Source organism: Pagrus pagrus (genome assembly GCF_965226575.1).
Source record: "Pagrus pagrus genome assembly, chromosome: 1".
In the NCBI taxonomy this organism is placed as follows: domain Eukaryota; kingdom Metazoa; phylum Chordata; class Actinopteri; order Spariformes; family Sparidae; genus Pagrus; species Pagrus pagrus.
In genome coordinates, this window is record NC_140185.1 from 38,191,396 (window position 1) to 38,205,637 (window position 14,242).

General features: G+C 44.7%; 1 protein-coding gene across 3 annotated transcripts in view; it reads left to right on the forward strand.

The window, feature by feature from the left end:
• plekhg4 (pleckstrin homology domain containing, family G (with RhoGef domain) member 4) overlaps positions 1-14,242 on the forward strand; it is an 87,364-nt gene that overhangs the window by 6,833 nt on the left and 66,289 nt on the right. For all 3 annotated transcript variants that reach the window (XM_084351506.1, XM_084351509.1, XM_084351507.1), the window contains exon 2: positions 7,744-7,811. In XM_084351506.1, the coding sequence (XP_084207632.1) occupies positions 7,779-7,811 (33 nt within the window). In that variant the 5' untranslated portion in view covers positions 7,744-7,778. The remainder of the gene's footprint in view (positions 1-7,743; positions 7,812-14,242) is intronic.

Below are 14,242 nucleotides of genomic sequence, written 5' to 3' on the forward strand. Positions count from 1 at the left end.
GGGTGACTGTCAGCTGCAGGACTGTTGGGTGACTGTCAGCCAGCTGCAGGACTGTTGGGTGACTGTCAGCCAGCTGCAGGACTGTTAGGTGACTGTCAGCCAGCTGCAGGACTGTTGGGTGACTGTCAGCTGCAGGACTGTTGGGTGACTGTCAGCTGCAGCACTGTTGGGTGACTGTCAGCTGCAGCACTGTTGGGTGACTGTCAGCTGCAGCACTGTTGGGTGACTGTCAGCTGCAGGACTGTTGGGTGACTGTCAGCTGCAGGACTGTTGGGTGACTGTCAGCCAGCTGCAGGACTGTTAGGTGACTGTCAGCTGCAGGACTGTTGGGTGACTGTCAGCTGCAGGACTGTTGGGTGACTGTCAGCCAGCTGCAGGACTGTTAGATGACTGTCAGCTGCAGGACTGTTGGGTGACTGTCAGCTGCAGGACTGTTGGGTGACTGTCAGCTGCAGCACTGTTGGGTGACTGTCAGCCAGCTGCAGGACTGTTGGGTGACTGTCAGCTGCAGGACTGTTGGGTGACTGTCAGCTGCAGGACTGTTGGGTGACTGTCAGCTGCAGCACTGTTGGGTGACTGTCAGCTGCAGGACTGTTGGGTGACTGTCAGCCAGCTGCAGGCCTGTTGGGTGACTGTCAGCTGCAGGCCTGTTGGGTGACTGTCAGCTGCAGGCCTGTTGGGTGACTGTCAGCTGCAGGCCTGTTGGGTGACTGTCAGCTGCAGGACTGTTGGGTGACTGTCAGCTGCAGGACTGTTGGGTGACTGTCAGCCAGCTGCAGGACTGTTAGGTGACTGTCAGCTGCAGGACTGTTGGGTGACTGTCAGCTGCAGGACTGTTGGGTGACTGTCAGCTGCAGGACTGTTAGGTGACTGTCAGCTGCAGGACTGTTGGGTGACTGTCAGCCAGCTGCAGGACTGTTGGGTGACTGTCAGCTGCAGGACTGTTGGGTGACTGTCAGCCAGCTGCAGGCCTGTTGGGTGACTGTCAGCTGCAGGACTGTTGGGTGACTGTCAGCTGCAGGCCTGTTGGGTGACTGTCAGCTGCAGGACTGTTGGGTGACTGTCAGCTGCAGGACTGTTGGGTGACTGTCAGCCAGCTGCAGGACTGTTAGGTGACTGTCAGCTGCAGGACTGTTGGGTGACTGTCAGCTGCAGGACTGTTAGGTGACTGTCAGCTGCAGGACTGTTGGGTGACTGTCAGCTGCAGGACTGTTAGGTGACTGTCAGCTGCAGGACTGTTGGGTGACTGTCAGCCAGCTGCAGGACTGTTGGGTGACTGTCAGCTGCAGGACTGTTGGGTGACTGTCAGCCAGCTGCAGGCCTGTTGGGTGACTGTCAGCTGCAGGCCTGTTGGGTGACTGTCAGCTGCAGGACTGTTGGGTGACTGTCAGCTGCAGGACTGTTGGGTGACTGTCAGCCAGCTGCAGGACTGTTGGGTGACTGTCAGCTGCAGGACTGTTGGGTGACTGTCAGCCAGCTGCAGGACTGTTGGGTGACTGTCAGCCAGCTGCAGGCCTGTTGGGTGACTGTCAGCTGCAGGACTGTTGGGTGACTGTCAGCCAGCTGCAGGCCTGGACTGGAAGGAACAAAGACTCTGCTCTGAGCGATGACGGTAAGAGATGTGCTGCAGGTCAGCTGGGTCACTTCTCTTGCCTCTCTTTGTTTCTACACAGCAGCTAAATGGATGTAATGGTTTGTCTAGCCTCACCTGGCCTGGTGGGTGTAAATCAAAGGCTAATTGTTAGTTTAGTCAGACAGCCGTAAACAGCAGACTGAGGAAACAGGCTGTATAATGAGCAGGACACACCCGCTCAGACTCTGTCCTGTCTGCTCTCTGCTCTCATGTGGACATGTCAACACAACATGGACATCACTGTTGGTCTGATAAGCTTTCAAATTTGTGTTGCTCCACTCTAAAGCATCCTTAAAGATCTGTGATTGTGTCATCACATCCCAACACGTCCTCTCACATCTCTGCTGATGTCTACACACGTCTTTACGAGCTTCAGCAGCGAGAGACTGAGGGAGGTTGCTGTCTGATGTGATGATGTCAACACTGACTGTGGTAGAAACAGTTAGAAATGTTGATGTGCTGTCGATAGGACATGTTGCATGACAACAGCCTGCTACATCACAAACACAACGTATACTATCCATTCTGGTGACCGTCCTGTGAGACAGATGTACTTTGGGACTTTCATCCACTGCGTCGTCCAACAGCACTTTAAGTAGCCAAAAAGGGGCAAAGCTATTTAAAGGAGCACTCTGTAGTTTTGTTGAAAAAAATCCTCACTGACTGAAACAAACTTTGTTCTGATGACAAACAAAGTGACCTTAAAGGACAACACAATTTATACTGTCTTACTTTGTTTATGTGTGGCGGACCCTGCCACCTTTCTAGCTTCAAACAGTGTTCTGGGACCTTCTTTTTCATTTGCAGTGAGTTTCCACAGTTATTCCAGTTGGTCCACCGTTGCCTGCAGATAGTGACCGTTGAAAATGATGCCTCAAACTGTTATGTTGTACAATGGCAGACGAGCTTCCTCTGTGCTGTAATCTGTCCTTCATTGTTCTGGTACAAATCCAGCCTGGTGTCAGACTGAATATCACAGTGAGGTTTATAATCTATACTAGAGCCCGACCGATATATCGGCTGGCCGATATTATCGGCCGATATTAGGCATTTTCCAAACTATCGGTATCGGCATTTATAATGGCCGATAAATGAATATTTAAAAAATAAAATAAGAACGGACGAAACACCCTTCAACCATGTTATAAGTGTTGGCGTTGCATATTTATTCCACCAGAGGACACTCTACAACGTCCCTGTTGGTGGCACTCGTGTTTAGAACGCCACAAACCCGACAACCAGCGGATCCAGCCAGAGTCGGGCAGAGCAAACCAGTTACCCACGACTGAGATCATCGGTGGAGTGTGTTCATGGCAACTGTCACGAGAAATACATTGCTTGAATGACAATTAAAAGAACATCCTCATCAGTTCTCTTAACTCAAATAAGCATGACAAAATTTGTGACTACCATGTCCAGTTTTGCTGCTGTTATGGAAATCTGTTGTATGTTTTGTTACACGTTTCTGGATTTTTTATATATATATATATATATCTATCAGCTGATATATCGGAATATCGGATTTTTAAATCACCAAATATTTGTATCGGTATCGGCCTTAAAAATCCTTTATCGGTCGGGCTCTAATCTATACATGGAGGTGTCATGTTTCAGTATGAGTGTTAACTGCAGAATGAGAAGGTGCTCTGTGATGTTTATCATACATCACTGCTGCCAAGTGTTTGTTTGTTGGACCACATGGAGTCTGGCACTAAAAGCTGTTCCCTGGTTATATTGCTCTCCATTTTAACAATTACTTATCAATAATCAGTCCTGCAGCCACAGGGGAATGTGGCTGCCCAGTTGGGAGGTCCTGGTCTTTCTTTGGAAACAGAAGCGCCGGCTCTGGACCAGCCGATCAAGAATGAAGCTATTCTGTGAGGGCTTAGCTCCAGGCCGGGCGCTGCTCCTCATTGGCTGCCTGCAAATTGTTCTGTGAGGTGGAAAACCTGCTCACATTCTTCTCTGATGAGCTCTGAGCACACAGCAGTAATTTTCCATCAGAGCAGAGAGATGTGGTTTATAGCAGTGTTGTCATCCTGTCGATGCCTCAGTCCCCCTCAGCTCACTCAGCTCCAGTAATTACACAGAACAGACTGGCCCACCAAGGCAGCCTGTGCACCATAATCACCACTTTCTACTGAGACTCGCTGCATGTGACTGCATGCTGGACGGCCCATCCTCCCTGTCGACAGCACATACAAAAGAATTCAGACGCTGCTGGGAGCTTTTATTTGTTTGTTTACATGTGTACAATGCTGTTACGTAAGACAACATGACACGACAACACGACTATCCTCTGAATCCTCCAGGAGCCTGATGAGAACATGCTGCTCAAAGAAAAGATTAATATGTAATCTGATAAATATTGTTTCACTTTACACAGAAACAATACAACAAATACACGTGCAGGGTTTCCCCCAGAAAACTTGCTAAGCCTGGTGGTAGGTTACACCCTTACAGACTCTACCCTCACGTCACGATTGTGAATGAAGAGATGCATTAAAGTCTGTTTTTGGTTCAAATCTATCAAACGTGTACATTTATTTGTGTGTGTACAAAAATTAACAACAAAATGTGTCAAATCTAAATTGAATTATCAACATTACAAAATAAACATTAACCCATTGGTGAATAACAACTATATTTACCACAGCATCACCAGCGTCACGTGTTTTAACTGAAAGTTGAAATTTGGAGGTTTTGAAGTTTAACATATCTGGCGTTGGATGTTCAAATGACTAAAAACCGAGTATAAACCCATTACTTAAATTTGAATGTCATGTCTGCGCCACTTGATGTCGCCATTTTCTCTTGCTTCCTCTTCTGTTTCGGGACTGAGCAGCGGTGCGCAAAGGATCTTGGGATATGGGAGGCCGCGAAGGATAGTAGCGGTGCGTCCTCCAAAAAGAGGGAAGGCCAGGCTGCATTTGTGGGCTGCGTTTGGAGGAGCCTCTGAATTTGGACAGCCTTCACACAGCGTTGTGACGTAATTGGCCTTCAAATGCGCCCTTCGTGGGCTGCAGCCCCTGAATTTGGACACAGCCGCTGTATGCGTGTACGAAATAGAGACTTCTGCTGGCCGAGTGGCTAACTTCCTGTTAGCCCTGAAATGATTTAATGGTGCGGCTCTTCTAGATTTTCCAAATCATTTGCAGGAGGTGTGACCTGCAAAGAAATGCATCCACCATTTTAAGCCTGCTTCTCTTACAATGTAAGCTTATGGGAAAAAGTCTTTTAGGGCCTGTGTGCATCACGTGATGTTGTAGTTACAGTTTGTATTGTCAAATTGTCTTTAACTTGGGTATTTCCATTTTCCGCTACTTTATATTTTCTCTGTACTACATTTATTTTATGTTGCAACAGAGCCAAAGCACATTTTTATATAAGTTTATACCGATACCTATCCCTAATCCAAATCCATGTCTCAATACTGTCTGACTTCCTGTCTGTGGCTCATTGGTTCCTACTGAATATGTAAATCTTTAAAAAGAAACATGTAGTTTGATGTTTCTAAAGGTTATAGGGCTGCAACTAAAGACTATTTTGATAGTCGACTAGTCATCGACTACTGTAACGACTAGTCGACTAGTACTACGGGAGCTAACTATCTTACCGAGGTGCGTCTGAGTCTTCTAAAATGTGTTTCCTCTTCAAATGCTCATGCATTGCTGAGGTGGCCCCACGGTGCACGAGTTTCATCTTACACATTTTGCATGTGACCGTTTTCTTTGTTGTGTCCAGGATGAAATGTTCCCAACCTTTGGACCTTTTATTATGCGTTGGCGTCACTTTAGCCACTTCCATGTTGCTCCTGTTCCCGGTCACAAGTGTGCATGTGCTGTCAGTGCGTCAACGAGTTGGGAAAAGTGAGATGTCTCACTCTGAGCTAGTTCAATTGGCTACTGTGAAACATTGTTTAGCGTGGCATTGCATGCTGTGGGATACACACACGATGACGTCACTAACAAATAGTCAACTACTAAATTAGTCATTGACTACTTTAGTAGTCGACTAGTCGTTGCACCCCTAAAAAAGGTTATCACACTGACAGGAGGAAGTAGTGCAGTTGTTGGGGACTGTTTTCAGAGGCGGATTAATAGTGAGTGTTTGTGGCAGCAGGACGGTGTGAAAATAAACTGTGGTGTGTGAGTTCATGGCAGAGGAGGACAATCTGTCAGACTGACACACACAACACTTAGGAGATGCATTCACTGTCTGATTGAGTCTGAATGTGTGGACACATGCAGTGTACTGTAGGGCGACACATGCAGGAAACATGAAGTTTCTGAGACCACTATATTCTGGATCCTGTATAAATTAGACTGAACTGTGACTGGATGAGTTCAGTCAACCTCTCACCCTCCTGCCCTCCACCTTTTCTCTCCATATTCAGCAGTCCTGTGAAAGGAGGCTGCTTTGACTCCATTGAAGCTGCAGTCGGGTTGAAGTGTTGGGTTTAGGGAGCCCTCCAGGGAAGCCTGGCTTACACCTCAAAGGTTTGGACTCCACTGAGGCCCCTTCAAGGCCGGGGTTCAGACTGATGCTGTTTTTAAATGACTAATTCACCACAGCAGAACAGCAGGACAGAATATTCACTCACAGCTAGAGAAGAGAGAAGGAGCCATTTTACTGCAGACAGACACTGAATGAGTTGTAGACTGAAAAGCAAAGATGCTGGAGGAGCTTCAGAGAGGTCGCTGAGCTCGAGACCAGCTGAAGGGAAGATCGTGTGCTTATTGGACCTTTAGTAGAAACCTCTAATCTTTGTTACTGTGCTGCAACTATTTTCCAAATCATGTTGTCATGTTAGTGTTAGTGACATGACTGTATGGATTGATTTACTGGCCTTCACTGGTACAATTGCCCCACAATTCATTGCAATACTGATGTGAAATTATGTGTAAAAAATAAATTACTTTATTATGTTACTTGAATCCTGTAGGCTTGAAATTATATTCAACCACATCATGATACAGAAATATGTAGAAGTAATCAAATGTATTTTATTACTGTAGTCTTTAGGCCTGTCTGTCAGTGGATTAAATTACCTTGCAGTCTCACGCACTTCCAGACTTGACGTGATGACAGTGAACAGGTCACGATACGTACGACTGAAGTCAGAGAGCTCAGTCCTCAAGTCCACAGGGTGGAAATTTATATTCACTCATAGTCTGGTGAAACTGAGCAGCCATTGACCGCCAGAACAACTGAGTATCAATCCTTAATACTTGAAACCAGACTAAAAGTTGACATCAAATGTCTGCTCAGATTATAATCTTATTGATTTGTTCTCTGATCAGGTAGTTCCTGACCTTCACTGAACATGTCTGCTTTCACTATGTCAGTTGTGTCATTGTTATCTGGTCACAGAGCTGTAAGTCTGCTCTGCATCACAACAATAATTTTGGGCAGTAATATAAAGTATACATGATTTGTATAATGTGGGCCAAGTCATGCAAACTGCAGCACGTAAGAGCATTAAACAAAAATGTGAAGCTTATCCTTCATGTGTTAACTTATGGAAACAAATCTGCACGTACAGCTCAGCTCCTACTGTGAGTTCTGTCCTGATCTCATTAATACTGACTGAGCTGAAGAGTTAACATGATGTAGACGTGTCATCAGTAATGGATAATAAAAATACTGGAGCCCGTGAGACACTTGTAGTGCAGATTTCCAGGCTTGTTAACGATGTGTCATTTAGTTTAGTTTCACACTCGTAAATCATTGAACAAAGAGTCACAGCGGCTCTCCAGCCAACAGACATTAATCACAACTAGAGCCAGTGTTGGACTGAGTCCTCCGAGCTGCAGGGTGTGATGGAGGAATCACCCCTCGTCCTCCTCAGTCTGCAGGAAGGAGAGTAAAAAAATCTCTATGACACAGACAGACACATGGTGACATGAAGCTCGGAGGAGATGATGAATGTGTAGATTCTCCTGCCAACACTCACTGATGGTTTATCTTGTAGTCAGCAACAGGAAATTTGAAATGACGTGTTAAAAGATGTTTCATGCTCACTTTGCCTTCATGAAGTGTAATTAATAACCAAATGAAGCCGGTGTGTGTAGATGTTAAATGGTGCGTTGTCCTGTGGTTGTTTGCAGGTCGGTTTGATGCCAATTAATCAGAAACAGAAACGATGTCCAACCTGGAGGACAGTCCGCATGTAAAGGTAAGAATCAATGACTAAACACAGATTGATGGTGATCTTTATAAAGATCAGATATCAGATCAGTATATACATCAGGGCTCTACGCTGACATTTTTCCCAACGAGCGCATGTGCTCCTAAAGTAAAATATATGGGAGCACAAAAAATATGTATTTATCGATGCTTAACATTTCACACTTAAATTGGCAGCACAAACAAAATTTTGATTTACAGCGTGTGATTTCATTTTTTTTTTCATTTCAGGCAACACAAAACAATTTTTTTCAGCTTCTGGCCCCTGCAGTATTTGCAAAACAATGGTTTTGGTGTTTGATAACTAAACCGGTCCATCACTCAACAAAATATAGAGAAATGTCCCACAAATAAACGTCACATGACCAAACAACAGTAACATAGTAATTGGTCGTGTCTTTGGCAACTTGTGTGAGGAAAAAAAAACGCAGTTATATGTGGAGAAGTGTCTGACCTCTTCATCACATTTCTGCCCGAAAAACAGCGTCTGTCCCCGGCAAAAAACTTTAACTCACCAAGTGTTTGTCGGTGAAAAAAATCACAGCGTCCTGTTTACTGATGGCGATTATGTAATTTAGAGCGAAAAACTTAACTTTGTCACTTCCCAGGATGTTTGGTGGGTCAATCACAACACATGATAACTGCATCCATATAATTATAAACAGTCAGCAGGTACATGTTTTGATTACATCGGGGGAACACGTTGAAAAAAACACACACGTCACGTCATCATCGTGACGCGTACCGTCACGCCTCCTTTGGAGCCGCAGCGCCGGCTTGCTGTGTGAATTATACTTCTCTTTTACGCTGGAGCGGCTCGCTTGAGCTGAAAACGAGTTTAACCTCATTTTGTCAGGTTTTTAGGATCAGGTGACCGTTGAAAGTGAAGTTCTGACTCTGTGTTGTGTTGACTAAAATTGTTTGGTGTGTAGAGCGCCTGGTGGAAGTTTTTATTGTGATATTCAGTCAGAAACACATGAGCAACCCAGTTAGTCACTGTACTGAGTCTGATCCACATTAACACAATCAGTGATTCAGCCTGTTGGTCTGTGAACACTGAAGTCCCAGCAGAACTGAGGCTCAGCACATCCAGTGTAGACAGACAGGCTGCATCAGCTGCTTCTGCTGCTCCACACAGACATGGCAGTGTCTTCTGTTGCGTTGAGACGGCAGGTGGAGATGTCCTACAGTCGATCAGCCGATCAGCTGATTGAAGGAGAGTGAATCTGCTGCAGACTTCATGTGTCATTGGTCTCTGTGAAGCTTTTAGGTTTGTGTTCACTCACAGCTGAGTCCTGCATCACACGCACACACACACAGAGTCAGAACTGCAGCTCCCTGTGCGTCGCTGCTTATTATTCATTAGTTCAGGTTCCTGCTCATGTCTTCTCCCCAGAGACCCCTCAGACTCCCTCTGTGCCCACTAAAGACCCTCTGAGGTCAAAGGTCAGTGATGTCAGAGGGCTGCCTGCCACTCAGTGTTAGCAGAAACAACAATAACCACAGAACAGTAGAACATGTCTGTGTGTGTCCTGGTCGGATGGACTGACTGTAGAAATACACACTGAGCATGGCAGTAGATGTGTCACATACACACACTCTGACCTGAGACCAGCTGTGATGCTCTGGTCTCAGGTACAACAGACTGTTTCCTCCTGTCTGTAATCAGCTGCTGGCAGCAGATCACCTGCTTCATTTCAGCCTGGTGTTAGTGAGCTGTGAGGGTGGAGGTGACTGTGATGAAGGTGGAGGTGATGAAGGTGGAGGTGACTGTGATGAAGGTGGAGGTGACTGTGATTCCACTGGATACGGTACGACTGCGTTACGGCTCCGCCACGGCGGCGGAGCTGATCCGTAGCACTTTAGTCTACGTGTTAACCTCCACCAGGTCCGCTGCGCTGCGTGTCTGCTGCGTGCCAGCTCCGGCAGTCCGCAGCCCTGCGGAGCAGATACGCAGGACTTCTATTCTGGCGGACGCCGCAACACAACGCAGCAATTCAGCCGAATTTAGCACAGAGCAGACAGGAAGTCAGACACGAAATAACAACAAGACATCCGGTTGATTTTCAAAATAAAACACTGGGTTGATACAAACACAAAAACCTCAAAAAAGAGACAAATACGAGCTCTTCTTCTAATCCGTCGGTCGGGAACACTTCGTGTTTATAACACATACATATAACTGCAGTCGTGTGTGATTATGTAATTATCGCAGGAATTCCTCAGTTTCGTAACTCCAGCTGATCGGCGGAGCTGCGCCGTAGCGGACTCAAAACGCAACTGGTGGGGGTTGCCGGACGAGGACGCCGGAGCACAATCGTACCGGAGCCGTAACTCAGCCGTACCGTAGCTGTACCGTATCCAGTGGAATCTGCGGGTTAGTGTGATTGAGTTGGAGGTGATGAAGGTGGAGGTGACTGATTGAGTTGGAGGTGATGAAGGTGGAGGTGACTGATGAGGGTGGAGGCAGGTTGATCCCCACAGTGCTGAAAACAACAGCACTCAGCAGACAGTGTTCCAGACATTTTGTGTTGGTGTTGTTTTCTTGTTGTTGGTGTTGGTGTTGTTTTCTTGTTGTTGCTGTTGGTTTGTGTTGGTGTTGTTTTCTTGTTGTTGGTGTTGGTGTTGTTTTCTTGTTGTTGGTTGGTGTTGTTTTCTTGTTGTTGGTGTTGGTTTGTGTTGTTTTCTTGTTGTTGGTGTTGGTGTTGTTTTCTTGTTGTTGCTGTTGGTTTGTGTTGGTGTTGTTTTCTTGTTGTTGGTGTTGGTGTTGTTTTCTTGTTGTTGGTTGGTGTTGTTTTCTTGTTGTTGGTGTTGGTTTGTGTTGTTTTCTTGTTGTTGGTGTTGGTGTTGTTTTCTTGTTGTTGGTGTTGGTTTGTGTTGGTGTTGTTTTCTTGTTGGTTTGTGTTGGCTGAGGGTTTTGAGTGTGTATCCTTCACAGCTGCTGTCTGATGAAATGAAAACCGCTCGCTGCAGTTTTCCTGGAATGGAAAGTCTGTTCTCTGTCGTCGTGGTGGGTGAATTTGACCCTGACGTCTTTTTGTAAGCGTTTCAACGTTTCTCTAACAGTCGAGCGCACATATGAAAATAACCACATCTTATTCCTAAGAATGTGTGTGCTTGCAGAAACCTTTTCCTGTCAGATTTTCTGCAGGTGTGGACTTTTCCTTTCCCAAGTGACCTAGGAGTTCATTATATTTTAGCGCTCTTTACAATCAATAGCTGTTCATGTGTAGACATGCAGTAAAGATCTCTGTATGTAGTGGACTGAACAACCTTCTGACAATAAAAAATAATCTGAACGCAATGCAGTCTGAATTGTTATACAGACAGCAGAACAGGCTGTAAACATCTTATTATCGTCTTGTAGGGTTTCTGTTTCTATCTGATGAGTCCAGTATTCACTCCTCTGTGTTCACCAGCTCGTCTCGGCTCTGTTAAATGTCCATCCCTGTACACAACCTCCTAACTTCAATATTCAAGTACTTGTACTAAATTATTACTAAGATTCTCCTAATTCTTGATTTGATTTTCAATCTTAAGGTCACGATTCGATTCTATTCTCGATCTTTTTTGTTGTTTTTTTCACACATAAATAATATGTGGTGTTGTTTTCTCATTTAAATCTACTTCTTTATGAAGCCTACGGAGATGTCCTGCCATATTTATCGTTTTGCCTGTAGATGCGTATGCTACACGCGCATAGCAAGCAGATGGTGGTGCGGTGAAACGCTGCAGGTTGGTGTGGCGGTGTGGGAGTGTCGCTCCATGGTCCGTGTGTGTAACATGTTGGGAACCCATGCTGATCAGTTTGCCGAAAGGGGATCTACTAGTGATTGTTTGTCCTCATTGACGCTTTAAAAATAACAGTGAAGTTGTTAATGTGTGTTTTAAACTGGGGCACAAGACCGAACCAAAGTGAAACTCTGTAATATTAATCCATGCTAGTGCTGGGCGGTAGGGCTGCACGATTATGGCCAAAATGATAATCACGATTAATTTTATCAATATTGAAATCACGATTATTAATCACGATTATTCAGTGTTAGGTAAAACATATCTTTTTATTGCACTTTCTTTTTTAAACAAACCGTATGTGAACAAGGCTTCAAATTTAAACTTAAAATAATAATAAATCATAAATAATAAAATAAAATGTACCCAAGACAAAGGGCAAAAAATAAATGCCATTGCAGAGTGCAATCATAAAGTGCAAACAAATGAAAAAAATGAAGCCTATGCAGAAAAGGCACATACTACAAGGAACAGGAACATACTACAGGCCTACAGATTTTTGGAGAGAAACACCAGCCTGTCAACATGTTGGCTTCAGAGCCGCCACTGGGGTAGGCGTAACCATGTGACATCTTAATTTAATCGTGGCAGCCAAAATCGTGATCGTGATTAAAATTCGATTAATCGTGCAGCCCTACTGGGCGGTATGACCAAAAATGTATATCACTGTATTTTTCAAAATTCTAACGGTTTCACTGTATATGACGTTTTTTTTTTTTTCCATGCATAATCAGGTGTTCACAGCATTTTCTACTGATTGAGAGAGGAATTACTGCACTAGATTGACTTAGGATGGCCTATTTTACTGTCATGATGAGTGAATATTGTAGAATAATAGAATAATTCCACACTAGTAGTAATACAGGTTTGCATGGCCCCAAAAAATGATGCTGTTTACAAAGAAGAGCCACTCATGATTCTAATGAAGTGAGGAATCAGAATGCAAAGACAACTGCAGTCAAAATACAGAACTTTTACTGTGCAAACATCTTTTATAAAACCAATACAAAAAGTAGTGCAACTTGCAATAATTATATTTTTGCTTCAAAATCAAGCTCAGGTACATTACACAGTATTCAAGTAAATCTAAAAAGGAAATATAAAACGTGACTTTTTTTTTTCCCAACTTTATTTGTAAAAAGGGGTTTACAATTCAGATATGACTAATTGCAATATATGCATGTAATAATGAACAAACATATAACAAGTGTGACTTAGTGAAGAGGCTGTGACGTGACGGTACACGTCATGATGATGACGTGTGTTTTTTTCAAAGTGTTTCCCCCGGAAAATGACAAAGTTACGTTTTTCTCTTAATTACATAAGCGCCATCAGTAAACGGGACACTGTCTGACTCTTTCACTTGTGGGGAGGGAGGCTGTTTATGGGGGAAAGTTCACTGAAGTCTCGGTCGGGAGGGCTGACCATCTCTGTGATTTTTTTCAGCGCGACAAACAGTTGGTGAGTTAAAGTTTTTGCCGGGGACAGACGCTGTTTTTCGGGCAGAAATAGTCGTTTGGACAGACACTTCTCAACGAATAACTGTGGTATTTTTTTCCAGATATAAGTTGCCAAAGACACGACAGGAGGACAGGAGGACACCGGGGAAACACCTTGAAAAAAACACACGTCATCACCATTCGTGTACCGTCACGCCTCTTCTGGAGCCGCAGCGCCGGCTTGCTGTGTGAATTATACTCTGGTTCATCTTTTACTCCGGAGCTGCTCGGCTCTGTGTGAACAACCAACGGCGGAGAATTGGAGAACCGCCGCTGCAGCGATAATGCGGCGTCTCTCTGTGAGAAGGGGGTGCTTTGTTGTTTCGGAGATGTGTCCTTATTGCACAATTTACAAATTGCCTCTTCAGTATTTACCGCCTCTCCCTTCTCGTTAGCTCGGAACCAAAATACTGCCACTAAATACATTATATTTAATATTTAATCCTTATCTCCTATGTAAGTACATGGTTTTTTTTTTTTTAATGACGGTATTGAAACTGATACCGTTGCTATTTTTAAGACCCCGGGGTATACCTTACTACCGTATTACCGCCCAACCCTACCACAGATGTGTTTTAAACTGCTGCACAAAGTCAAACTGAGTGAACACATGACTCATGACTTTACACTCCACCGTGTCTTCAGTCGTAGTCTGATCTCCAGCGTATGTGATTGGCCAGCGCAACGTGAAGTAGGTCTACGTTTCTCCAAAAGTTGACTCTGTCTCCACTTTTTCGGCACGCACCGCCGCAGCCGGACTACCCTCATGCTGTGTGTGTTTGTTGTTTTTTTCGCCTCTTGGCACGCCTGCCAGACATGACGCTGGGGGCGTGGCTAAAACCTAGATTCCACCTTTGATTTCAAGGTCGAGAGCGTGACGTCATTTCGATTGCTATCCGACTTACAAATGAGATCATGACACCTCTATTATTGAGGATTCATTAGAACATGTCATGTATGGTTGGGGTAAGAAATGAACAACCAAGTGCAGGTAGAGGTTCAGGTTAGCGACACACATGTTAAGCACTGCTGTCAGTAACAGCTTCCTTGTCGTCACTTTGCAGATTAGCCCTCACTTTCACTGTGCTTCATAATCTCTGCTCTCGTAGATGTTGATGATGGTAGTTTG